Below are 13,883 nucleotides of genomic sequence, written 5' to 3' on the forward strand. Positions count from 1 at the left end.
GTATCGTATGTGTATGAGAGAGAAAGAGAGAAATGAAAGAGAGAGAGAGAAAGAGAGAGAGAAAATTTTGCAAAAAGTTGGAAATATACGCGCAAAATGCATTTTAATTTTAAAAAATTGTTTTATTATTTTATTCCCAATTTTTGAAAACAGAGAACAAAAGAAAAGTGGCATAATTAATATATATTATGACTAGTACGTTTAATGTACAAATTGTGCAATTCATTTTCTCTTTTTTTAAATTTCGCTGATTGTGTTACTTTTCTTTGATCTACTTTTCTTTTTCGCTAAAATATTATGCAATTATGCGTTTAAAAACATTCCCTTGATAATTCATGAATGAAATAAAAAATAATTGATTTCCTTCTAAAAATACGTATTATGTTTCAGTGTTTAGAAAAAAAAGGTTTTAACGATTGTAATCATTGAATGTCAAAAATAGATCGTTAACTTTAATAACTGTACTTGTTTCGCGTTGACTTAAGTAAGATAAAACGATATAAGTTAATTCATCATCATTAACGCGAGGCGATCACTGTGATAAAGCCGCTCACGTAATGTCCTAAAGACGCTGTCACGCTACTGTGCAAGGATATAAAAAAAAAATATTATGTCATAAGATTTTATAGCATTATATAAATATGTATTTAAAAAAGTGTAAATAAAAAAATAAATCGTAAAAATATATAAGATATTAGATTATTTTATATACAATGTCTTTAATGGAAAAGAAAATAAATATGTTGAGAGTCTGACAGATTCGTAAAGAAAGAATTACAAGGAAAAAGATATGTAGAAAAAAATGAAAATTATACATGACGCAAAGAAAATTTTCATATTATCTGATCTCAATCGGATCGCAAACTCGACGTTATACGAAGGCTATAAGAATGATTCAAGAGAGACGTGAATTTACAAAAAAAAGTGCACGCAAACGCATAAAAGAGTACTAATGGAGACTTTAAAAATGGGGGCGGGGAAACGATAAAAAGAGCGAAAGAGAAGTGTGAAGAAGAAAAAGAATAAAGAAATGGAATCAGTGGGAAAAGAGATGGAAGACAAACGACGAAAGATGCAGTCAAGTGAGGGGAAAAGGAGGTAGAAGGCCACTGAGTGACAGGAAAGGACGAAAAAGATAGAACAAATGAGAGGGAAAGGGAGACGACAGGATCGGCTCTTTCTCCCTCTTCCTCTCTTTGATAAAATAAATTTTTTCTTATACTATTTTATTTTACATATTCAAAACCAACATCTTCAAAATTGATTTATTTTACAATGATATTTACGATTGGAACAGTAGCAGAAAATTCTACTGATTACTTTAAACCTTTATTCAATATAAATTTTAAATTATTGCAAAATACCTTTTGATAAAAAAGTGCTGCATAATCATTAATCTCTTAATATATTTCCACGCTTTAATTTATGGATCTGTTGATGATTTCTTGGCAAAATAACGAATAAATACAAATGAAATAATTTCCATTTTTAAATACCACTTAATACTATTTGTATCGTGTGATATTTGCAAACCAAAGTGGTCTTTATAACAAAGCCAAGCACGTGCTTTTTCCGCGGACACCTAGCGCCGGCCCTGGGAGAGGGAGCGAAGGATAGAGGGGGAGGGGGGGGGATGCCGTCGGGTAGAGGGAAGGTGGCGAATCGCGAGTGGGGGTCGATCGCGTGGAGGAGAATCGCAAGAAGGAGGGAGAAAGAGAGGCGACGAGGTCGCCCGAAGGTAGAAGCGCGAGGCACTCTCTCGAACGACAGAGGGGAGGCGGATGTCTGGGTGGGAGGGGGATGACGCACGGGGGTGGCGGAGCGCGCAATGTTCAGCGCGCGGGGGCAGGCGGCGATCGCGACTTGCTGGCAGTCTCGTTGATCCGGCTGCGAGCAGTGCGCGCCGTGACGTGACAATGGCGGTAGTCGTAATTGCGGTACGGTGCGATATTGTGATCAGCTGATCAACCGAGTCTGAGAAGAAAGGAAAGAGAAAGAAAGCTCGATAGCGAGAGAAAAAGCCCGTCGGGTATTTCAAGAGAGAGAGAGAGAGAGAGAGAGAAAAGCATCGGCGAAAGAGCGGCCGAAAGAGAGTTCGCCACCTCGCAAATCACCCTCGCTGGTAATGTCAACGCTCTCGTGATCGGGCCCTCGAAGGTGTGCTCCTCATTCTCCTCCGGTTGTATGTGAATTATACGGTGTGCCGTCCCGGCGCTCTCCCCCCGCTACCCCCGTTCGCTACCCCCCGTTTCGTCGCCACGCGTGTACATCCGCTCGGTGTGTTGTGTCTGTGCGGCACGTATGCGTGAGGTTCGCACGCCCGGTAGATAAATGTCTCTCAGCCATGCCCGCCGTGCGGAAGTACCGAAGGGATACCAGCGAGGTGAGCTGCTGCCTCAAGTACGTGATCTTTGGATTTAACGTCATGTTCTGGGTGAGTACCGCGCGAGAATCGCAACAAACCACTTCACTTTGGCGCATCTCGAGACTCGCGAGATTTCGGAACGTTCCCTCCTTGCCTTGTCGGGGAAAAAAACTTTGCATGCCTCGCCACCGAACTTCCAGACCACGGCAAGCTAGAGGCTCCGCGAGGCGTGTAGCTTCATTAGCCATTTAGACGAAAAACTTCCGAATCTTAGCTCTCCCCGAAGAAATCCTTCGGTCGTTACTTCCAAACTTCTCCCGACGATGCGGACATTGCCTGCAGGAGGATCTCGGACATTACAGTCCAAACAGATCACGATCGTTACTTCAGAGTCTTTGAATATTATCTTCGAAGAGAATCCGAATATAGTCTTTCACGAGATAAAATTACCTTCGATAAAATCTCGATCTTGAGACTATTTTGAGATCAAATCTCGTCAGTTCGAAAAAAATTCACGCTATATTACAGACGCTATTTTCGAGATATTTCGAGCGTTAATTTTGTAAAAACTATAGCGTTTCATTAGAGGAAAATGGCACAAAGTCAGAGGCGAGCTTTGATAATTGTATGGAGTTTCTATAATACGTTCAGTAAACGAGTAGTTCTGTAATGGAGACTCTCTTTTAATTTATACAAGCTTCGTGCTTTACAAAGTCATTATTAATTTTCCGTGTGTTTGCGTGAAAAATGTAACGTGAGCGAACAATGTTTCCAAGGTGGAGTAAAATTTGCGTTGCCTTCCGGTCGCTGTTGTTTGCATCGCAATGAGAGTTTACTATTGCGCTGCATGCGAGATTCCTTCCACGTTCAAATCAAGTGTATCGTATCTGTTTGTTTAATAACGCTCATACGTTGTTTAAAAATGCTGATGGATCGTAACAATCGCTGCGCCTCTCGTGTGCTCGGCAATGGGATATAAAATCCACGGGGACCAGTTCTACGTGCGCGCATGTTTACAAAATCTCGAAATACTACATCTTGAAATACCACTTGGTCGCGGTGTGGTCTCGATTCGCCGCGCGTCGTTGCACTTCGCGTGTTCTTATCTTAATGATGTTAAATGAGAAAGTTATTGACGCGCGATCCGCGGATTACGCTTCCGAAGCGCTCGTTCCGTTCCTCCATCCCTTCGTAAAGGGGGTTCCTCCTCTCTCCCTCTTCACAATGGAATTTCTCGCTGGCAGAATGCGATTACGTCTGTCACGTCAATCGAAGAGTTTCCATGTAAAACGCTATCGGACAGATATCAATTATCGTGCCTTACACACGCACGTACAGACACTCACGAGCAGGATCTTATATTTGTGCTGTCGGTAGATACCTAAGAAACATAAATGTAATCTGAGGCTTTATTATGTATTAGACAGCACTTTCATATCTGTTATGTATTCATGGATAAAGTTTTTCTTCTTACATTCATATTGAAAGATCATTGGAATTAATCAACAATTTACGATGTTTTATTGATGAACGAGGAGGAAAAATGGATGATTAAATAAATTTTTTTACAATAAATTTACATGTAAAGGAGTTATCAATTATAAATTTAAATCAGAAGTAATACTAAATACTAATGAGGACCAACATTGAAATATGTGTGTTATTTTTGAAAAATTAGATAAATAAACAGTTTCAATTAGTTTTGATCTTCTTCAGTATTAAAATTTAAAATAATTACAATGAAATAAATACAAGAAAATACAATAGATAAATAAAATAAAATAAAACAATACAAAACGGGAAAAAGTAAATATAAAATAAAATTAAGAAATAAAAATAATCAAAGGTCTGTAATGCTAATGGTCAAAGAATTAAAACGTGTAATTTGTAAAGAAAAATTGGTCAAAAAGGTAAAAATAGTGTTCAAAAGACATTACGTAAACAAAATTTAAGTCAGTGTTGAGAGCTCGTGACGGACTTTCAGGACAACAGATCATAGTCCGAAATAACATTCTCTACAGACTTTGTACGAGACGAATAGGATTTGATGGCACACAGTAGATCGCCGTTAAACACAGTGCGGACCTAGGTCATCCTTCGAATTTATCGAAGGAAGCGATTCGAATAAAAGCGAAACGGTGCTTCGGAGAATCGATCTTTTCGACGATGACAAACTTTTGTTTGTTGTTGCCAGGGAAATTTGCGGGTCGCGCGATATCGCATTTTTACAGAGAAAAACGCCGCGAACGACCCGCAATGCAGTTCACGCGAGCCACGAGGTGTCCCAATTGCGAGGATCGCGACGGCGCTGTGCAACGGTGCACGTGTGCGTTACGGTCTGCATATTGTTCCTATGCGCGTTACGTGTACGTTAGCTACAAAACGTACAGAGAGAATTCGTCTTTATCCGGCCAAAAACTCGATCTAAAAACGGGAGATCTGATGTGATATCTCTTCCCTCTTTTATTTCTGCGATTTCAGCGACTTTCCGTATCGCGTAATAACAGCGCGATTCGATACGCTCAGGTTGCTGATTTGACTTGTCCATTTACGACTGCATTAAAGCCGGAAGAACGGCGGATAATGCGGACGCAAAATGACTTTTCGTAGAAACAAATCGCTATTCGGCGGCGTATCGACAGCGAGCCGTGGCGCGGCTGGCGTTCGCGCGCTTAAAGGGGATGGCACGGGCCGTTTTTCTCCTGTCAAAAGAGTAGGATCCCCCGCGTTTGCAGGGCGTTTGCGTCGTATTCGTGATTTCCTTTGATTTAGGTTCCGTTTGATCGAGCAGCTGTCAGTCCTGCGGCTGAAACGTCCGCGCGACAGTCATGGTAGATCAACCGATACCGCTGAGCGCGGCGGCGGCCGCCGCGTTTCTCTCGCACACGGCTGTTTACAAATCGTAATTTTATCTCGCGTACGAGCGCGTTACAGCCCGGAGGATTCGCGCGACGCGCGTTACCTAGTTCGCGAATTGATTTACAATGCCGTAAAACGGGGGCGAGCCTCGACCTCGTCGCTCGGATTTCCGAGCGAATCCTATTTCTCGGCGAGACCCGCGTAAGCCTCTACGCGCTGTCGGCGCGAGGCGCGAGACGCGAGATTTAGAGGTCTTCATAGATTTAGAGTCGACCTGCCTGTTAACGAGGTGAAAACGTCAATAACGCGGAGGCACGGAAAAGCGGAGTTCGTGGATAAAGCCGTAAATCAAATCGGACGTCTCCGCGCTATTTTCTCGATATAAACCGGCTCGTCGCGATTAACAGCGAATAACCTCGCGACTTGCGATGCCGAAACGGTAAAAAATACGCGCGCGGGTTGCGCCAAACCCCCGATCGGGGGGGGGGGGGGGTACCTCGACCGGGGTGAAATAACCGCACGGTAATGAACCCCGTGCGAGCTTATTTCACCGGGACGGATTAAAGGTGTTATTGATTTTCCCGTAGCCAGCAGGCGGCGGGCTCGGTTCGGGGTTTTCACGAAATGTAGCACTCGCCTAGTGATATGTGGAGAGTTCTTCCTCTGCCAGACACTCCGCGTAATTAAGTAGCGGCCGTGCCACGAAAGATCACGCTCGTCTGAGATCTATTTCACGATTCGCGAATGAAGATATAAAACATGATATTAATTACGTTTATATCAATATGTCATTTATATCAATATATGCGCGATATATCTCAACGAATTGAAGAGGTAAAATGACGTATGAAATGGAATTTTTATTAAATGAAGATGGAAATGAAGATAAATTTGATATAACTTCTTCAATCTAAGTGACAGATTTTGTATTTCGAGATAACAAAATACATAGAAAGGTGTTCTTTATACTTCTACCTATTGTACAGTTCAAAATAATGATAAGTAATAATTAAATATCTACTTTTTTAGTAAGAAGTTTGCTCATTATATAGTTCACATTATACAATTTTAGAATTTATTTGTAATAATTTGTATAGATATTGTTTCATCATATTAATGACCGAGTATTTATTTCGAAATCTCTGTATAGAATAAGAAAACCGAATGCAATATTTTTACTCACGAGGAAAAAAGTAGTACACTTAATACGCAATCGAGCATCGTGTATCGAGCGACCACGTGAAAATCCACGAATCGATCGAATTAGGGGATTCTCGATTCACTCTGAGCTAATAAAAGTCGCAACTTTGGCAGTACGGTTCTGATATTCTTTCGGCGAACTTACGGACATTCGCCGGGGCCCTAAGTTTTGTAGTTTGGAAGTCGCGGTGGGTTAACCCGGCGACTACCAGCGTGCTCTCTCTCTCTCTTCTCTCTATATACTGGACAAGATGTAAAAGAGAGAAGAAAAGGAGGTGGAGAGAGGGAGGGAGGAAGGGAGGGAGGAAAACTAGGAAGGGAAATGCGCGTTTTGCGAACGAAAAACGCGCCACATTTCGTCTCGGGCTCGTAAAATTTTTACGCGTCGCTGAAAAATAATAACGACCGTCGCGCAAAATAATTTCATCGCGGACGTAGAACTCCGCGATGGGCGGAATGATTTTCCTCGTGCGAGCGGAAATCCGAGCCGCGCCGCGCCGCGCCGCGCCGCGTCGCTCGGTTCGTAAAGTTGGCGCGCGGAAAATGAAATACCGCGCGAGAAGCATTTATGGCTTGTCGGAGCGCGCCTCCGAGATCGTCGCTCGCAATCCCGTAACAAACTCGTAACGCAATTTCCCGCTCGTCCCTTTTTCGCTCTTTGAGACGCGAGAGAAAAAAGAGAGAGAGAGAGAGAGAGATGTGAAACACTCTTCCGGCACTTTCCCTTTAGATCACCGATTATCAACCGCGTCCATTTCCGGCGTTATTTACATCTCCAATTGGTAATACCGTAGCAACTATATTGATGCAATCATTGTGCTTATCGTGCTTGCACAGCTGGCCCAGTTCCGTTGCAATTCACTCGAATTAACGGGAGTAGCTTCAATGACCAGTTCGAATGTTTGTTTTCGAATGGAAAAACAAATTATATTCCATCGCTTATTCTTCGCTTATTTTGCTCGAAAAATGAAAATAAACCATGAAAGCAACAGGCTATTGAAATATTCACTTTATATATTTATCTCATTTGGCTTAAAAAATAAAGATGGTTAGTGCGGATGATAAACAAAAAATGCAACATTATTTTTGATTTTTCGTTTAGAAACGATTTAATAATTTAAATTATATGTTTTAAATTATTTAATCGAATTTCTTAACTAATAAAGAGATTATTCGAAATTTGCTTCTATTTTCAATTTTCGATCGCTTTTCGTTTTGGATTTAAGTGTTAAATGATTCAAATAATCAAGGGGCGTCAAAAAGGATTTGAGTCGAAGTTAAAAATGATCAACAGAATTCGCGGGCGAAGTTTATCCGCTCGGTGCGCATCCTGTATTTCGTACGAAATCCTGTACGAAAATATCTTTGCGGTCAACCGCGTTCTCGCATTCGACTAAAAAGGAATCCGGCTGCGGGATCGGCATATTTCACGAGCCGAATCCGTTCACCGCGCTTTCTGCATGGCTGCCCTCGAACAGATGATTGGCCTTGCCGGCTGACGATGACTCCGAGCCGGGCGGCACTCTCCCGCTTTACACGTCACTCCCGTGCGTGTGAACGGCCGCGAGCGTGCGTGTCCCGCGTGATTCCCGAGGTGCCCGACCACACGAAACCGCGCTAATACTGCTCTTCGCGAAAACGTCAGTCTGTCCTCCTCGCGTGCCATTATATTCCCCACTTTGGAGAACGAAACACATTCACAACATACAACATATTATATCAAATATATATACGTATTCTAAAAAAAAATGGAAAAAAAAAATAGATCTTAAAATAGCCCAAAATATTTATAAATGTCAAGAGAAAATATATAAAATTTTTGCAAACTAGAACAGATTCAATCGAGTCTGAACTATATTTGTTCTAACTCGCAGTGCGGCACATGCGCAATTGCAATAAAATAAACGCACGTCTTTAACATATTGAGAATCGATATTATCTTAGCGTAGTTTCGAAATAACTGAATTCATTTACTTTATTTATACCTATTTAAAATTGTATGTACAAAATTAGATTCGGAAGAATTTCTTTATTTTATTTCACTTAACATAATCATAATTCGCCTATTACAGATTTCCCCTAAAAAGGTGACTTTTTATCAAACTTATATTTTTTTATTTTAGAAAAATTATAGAAGTGACCAAATGATTTTATTTCTCCGAAAGAATTTTAAAATAAAAAAAAAAAATAAGTCTATGAAACAAAATTTAAAATTTTTCAGCGCGGAATTCTCAGTATAATCTCTTCAAAAGTTGCCTATAGATCCGTCCCTGTCGACTTCCTCCCTTCACCCGCAGTCCTCCCCGTCGTTCTGTACCGCCGTCGGCGGCGTTTGAGGAATCTCATTACAAAAGTTGCTCGTACAACCGGTTTCTAACCAGTGCAACCGGCCACCATGCCACGGAGATTCGCGGAGGGAGATTCTGGATGCGACTTCTCATTCGGTACGTCCTTTACCTGCCAGGATGTACGAACTTCCGGTAATAGTGAACGGGTAGAGAGAAGCGCGCACATAGAGTTTCCGAACGGGAGATTCGTTCGGGTCGACGACGATGACATCCATACGACAATCAGAGCGACGTCGATTTGCCCCGGGCTTTTCGCTGTCGACAGTAGCAATATCGGATGATTTCAACTGGTCCGCGGTTTACACACGTGATTTCTTTTCGTCTTCGCTGGCAATTCGAACAAAATCCAGCAAACCAATGCCAAAAAGAAACTTTATTTACGTTAGAGTATAATTTTGTCGATTTTCGCAAGATGAATTGACAGATTAATTACCTTAATTGTTCAAAAAATTATCGACACCAGGTCAAGCGAGTTTTTTCGAGGGAATATAAATTTTAAAGTTGCCAAGAAATCTGTCGTTAACCGTGGCGGCACGTCCTCCGCGTATATTTCACGTCTGTTGTAAATTAATTTTTCGAAGCGTTGCGCGAGATACGATAGAGGAATATAATTTCCTCGAGGTATATCCCGTACGACGTAATCGCGGCCAGAGACTCGTTGTGCAGGAGAACTATGCCACAAGCGTGTGCGAAAGGCGTCGTTAAAGCAGTTTCGCCTCCGTCGCCCGGCGCTTGAATAGAACCGCGGATCTCGCGTGCGCCGCGGTCCTTTACAAAATTCTCTCGAGAGGAGAACTTCGAGATAACTTCTTTCCCCGATATTTCTCAAGTCGTTGCACCGCGTGTGCGGCCGCGGAAGCGGAAGTCGTCTCGTTATTCGCGGCGCAGACTGTATTAACTCGACAAACGACATTGCTCGAAAAATCTTCGAAAATCTTCTTCTCCTTAGAAAAATAAGAGAAAAGAATCGAACGGCGCGACAGTCAATACTTTGGACGCAAAGTATTTTTTTTTTTTTTTTTTATTAAAAAAGAAATATATATATTTACGCATGTATATTTAATCGTTTGCAAGGTATGCGTTTAAATCGAGTTAAGGGATGAAGGGAAGGGGTAATGATTCTATTTTGTATTCTAGAACTAATTGAATAAAATTGAATCTCCAGTTAACATAGTAAACATAGTAAACAAATTAAATTATTCTATAATATATATGAATATCAATAAACATATTAATATCAATGTTACTAATTGCTATGAATATATTAGTTATATGTCTGACAAATTAATTAAGTATGCTTAATTAAATTAATTACATAAAAGGTAAATGTTTCCATATATCTCATGATTACATAGATTATCTATCTAGAATGATAATATTTTTTTGCATGCAATATTAAGACAGGAACAAAGGAGATTTGACAAGAAGAAAAGTTTTTATGACCAACGTATCACAAGAATAAATTTCTCATAATTCTCAATACTGAATATTTAAAAAAAACTATTAAAAACCGTAATAAATATTAAAAAGGTAATATTCGCTATAATCTAAAAGTATCGATTATAGAGACAAAATTAGTGAAATTTTTTGTCGATCACGATTGTTGATATATATATATATATATATATATATATATGACACTACTTCAAACGTACGCGAAAATCGCGTTAGGAAATTGTGACTGAACCTTGAAAGACAAAGGACAAATTTCGAATATACGGAACGAACGAGCTGACGTTGGAGATGCGCGGTCGAGAAGTCTTCTGGGAGGCGGCGAGGAGCGAGATAATGGCATTCGAAGGGATGCACGGTGGATGCGTTGAAACGGAACGTCGCGGTGATAGTGTTCGCGCATTCTGCTAGAATCGCTAACATCAAAGGCCACACCGGTCGCGCGCAGCAGCACAAAGGTGCACATACGACCGCACCGCGGCATCCGGAATAGTTCGCGTTGCAAGCCGTATGTAAAGCGCCTGCTCTCTCTCTCTTTTTCTCTCTTTCCTGTCCCTCTCCCCCTCCCCGCCCCGCCTCTCTCGTCCCGTCCCGGAATTATGTTAATGTCAAGCGGAGATGGCCTCAAAGCCGAAGTCCGCAGAAACGACAGGATGCAATTGGATTGCTTTCCCGTCTCGATAAAATTGTATCTATCACGTCTACAAAGGGAGATTATGAGGATGCATAAGAGTTTGCTGCAATATATTTTTCTTTCAAAAACTCGATATTGATCTGTTTATTCAAATTAATTAATTGAAATATATAAGTTACTCGTTCAATCAGCTGACTAAATAAAAATGTAATGATTAAAGATGATTAAAAGAAATTGAATTAATTTACTATCAGAATAATCTTTGCGTTTTATATATATATATATATATATATATATATAAATTAAATTTTAATTAATTAGTTTAATGAAATACACAATAAGAGAATAATTATATATGATAATTATTCTTCTATTTTACTAAATTAATTAATTAAAATTATTGTATACAAATATATATAATGAAATATATATAATGGCGCGAAGTTGCGGTAGCATAAAAATTCGGAAGACCGCTGCACAACGATTACCCACCCTCCGATGCAACTTTTATAAAGAATGCACCGAAGTTACAGGTTGTGGAAGAAGGAGGCGGAAGAAAGGATGCTTAACAAGCGGCTACTTGGGGAACAATTTTAAGAATTAAACTTCTCCCCGGGACTCCGCCAGCCGGTCTCCACAATTTTCCAAGAAGAAGGGAAGACGGAGGGAGAGGGGGGGAGGAGGAGGACCGTTCTTTGTAATCTTATCTCACCGGTGTAACGCAAGCGCGCGTTACACCGCTGACGCCGAGATTATTAAAACGAACTCCCGGATTTTAATTCCGCCTGGCCGGGCCACCCCCGGCCGCGCCGTTACTTCCGAAGTCCGATGAGAACTTTAACAGGTGGGCGATACGCGCCTCCGGCGCACCTTCGTCAGCTTTTGCACGAGTACTTCTCTTCTCATAAACAGCTCGACTTTTATCGGCGTGCAACGAGTAAGCGAATAATTAGTTACTAATTGAACAGCGTCGTACGATCGAGAGCACGTCGTACATATGTTAAAACTACCGCTCTTTCTACTCTAGTTTTAGAAAACTATCGAATTTTTAACAACAAATGATCGAGACTTAATTATCGGTCGTTTGGATTTTTTAAATCAGTATTTTTTATTGTGTCATAATGCACAACAAGTAATTAATAACCAAATAATTTCGACATTTTAAAATAAATATAGGATCTTCCAATCTCTTCGTTTTTTTTTCTTTTTTTCTTTTTAATCGGGGAGTTTTCTAAGAGATTTTTTTCTCGTTGATAATTGATTTAAATTATCTCAATAAACGTCAAAAAAGTAATTTCCAACATAACGAAATATTATCTTGTACGTACTTTCAATGAGAACCTGTATAATTTCCTACGGAAAATAGTCACATTATCAGTCCACGCCATGCAATCTGGTTCACGCAAAGCGTTCGCTTTCATCATCCACCTCGAAATAAAAAGGCATGAAGAAGAAAATACGCTCGATTCCAATGACGGTAATGTTCGGCGGGGCCGTATTATATGCAACTCCGAGTTGCGGCCGATGAAATCGTAGCGGAACCGATGTTAAAAGCTTTCAATTACCGACGACTAACTGCGCCGGCGGATTTTATACCGATCGTTACACCGATTACGCTGGACGATAATACTTTTTATCATACGCGAGCGAGCGCGAATAGCCACGACCTCGTAATACGGCGAATAATTTGGCGAAAGCATAAATGCCGTGCGCATAAATGGCGCACGCGGTAGTTTATCGCGTTTGCAATGTATACTCTCGGAGCCTCTCGGTTTCGATAGCGGCTCGTAAAGCTCGCGACAACGACGACAACGACGACGACATAGCCGCTCATTGAAAGCACACATAAACGTAATTTCTATTTTTAGAAGTGCGCGTCTCCGCGCCCGATTTGTATTCCCTTCATTGTCGTTCCGCCGACCGCAAGCCAGTTCCTGGCTGCGTCCTGCTTTCGCGAATCTCGCCTCGCCGGCGTTTCGTCGCTTCCTTCCAGTTTCGACTGAAAAATACCAATGACTCGACCGGCTTTAATTGGCGTATTCTACAAAACGTCGTGACAAAAGCGTCCGAGACACGAGAGAGATTCACCGAGACGATTTTTATCAAGTTTCAAACACGGCGAAGGACAGCGGAAATCGCGCTTGATCTTTTCTCACGTCCCCCCCCCCCCCCCCCCGTATATCATCGACGATCATCGCGCGGAATAATGAGCGATGCTAATTAACAACGCAAATAAAGACCATACATGTTGTGTGCATGCGAACAGAACTAGCAACGCGACTCGAATGTTACATCGGGACAGGCAGTAACGATTCACTTTCTAATCATTGCATAATCCGATATTAGAAGCCCGGCGTAGTCACGATACAGTTACCGTTCGAAATACATACATGATATACGCTTATGCAAATCGCGAAATTCATTCTCGGAGACGCGATTGCTTATTATCAAATTAAATAAGTTGAAAATATTAAATCTCTACGTTACGCATTTTTGTCTCGTGTAAAATTTATAATTTAAGTGAAACGTTTTCAAGGTATAACGAAAAGTATAGATAATTCAATAAAGAGTTAAATTCACACGCGTCAAATAAAACGCAATATTTTCTAATCCAACCGCGAGATAAACTTTACTCACGCGATGTAATTAATTAAAAGTCTCGAATGAAAAATTCGCATGAATCGCAGATACATTTTCGCGCGATTCTTCTGGAAAGAGCGAGGAATGATCCGTTTCCTGTCGCGCTTACACACGTATTTTCATTCGATTTACCGTGGGGAGAATGATGCCGCTCGATCATCCCCGCCGGTCGGTCAATTTGCGTCTCTATTAACGCCTTCCGGCTAAATAACGAGCCGAAGCGATACGCGCTCGCGCGCGCGCGCGCGCATGTGAATTAACGGCGACGTTACAGAAAGTGTATATTCCTCGCACAAACGCAGCAACCAAAACATTTCGCGATAATTATTATCGCGTTCGAGACCCGATAGCACACGAATTATTATATTCCCGGCTCCTGTTTACA

General features: G+C 41.2%; 1 protein-coding gene and 1 long non-coding RNA gene across 5 annotated transcripts in view; one reads left to right on the forward strand and one right to left on the reverse strand.

The window, feature by feature from the left end:
• The window catches only part of LOC148938177 (uncharacterized), a 138,015-nt gene that overhangs the window by 1,084 nt on the left and 123,048 nt on the right, over positions 1–13,883 (reverse strand). The window lies entirely within an intron of this gene.
• Positions 1,855–13,883, forward strand: part of Tsp26A (Tetraspanin 26A) — a 104,243-nt gene continuing 92,214 nt past the window's right edge. For 2 of the 4 annotated variants that reach the window (XM_011647020.3, XM_011647017.3), the window contains exon 1: positions 1,856–2,434. In XM_011647020.3, coding sequence (XP_011645322.1) covers positions 2,345–2,434 — 90 coding nt within the window. In that variant the 5' untranslated portion in view covers positions 1,856–2,344. Of the gene's footprint in view, positions 2,435–13,883 lie in introns of all 4 variants that reach the window. The other 2 variants (XM_011647021.3, XM_011647018.3) reach the window with 2 other exon arrangements.

This window comes from Pogonomyrmex barbatus, unplaced genomic scaffold (assembly GCF_055798465.1).
Source record: "Pogonomyrmex barbatus isolate J1 unplaced genomic scaffold, ASM5579846v1 scaffold1, whole genome shotgun sequence".
Taxonomy (NCBI): Eukaryota; Metazoa; Arthropoda; class Insecta; order Hymenoptera; family Formicidae; genus Pogonomyrmex; species Pogonomyrmex barbatus.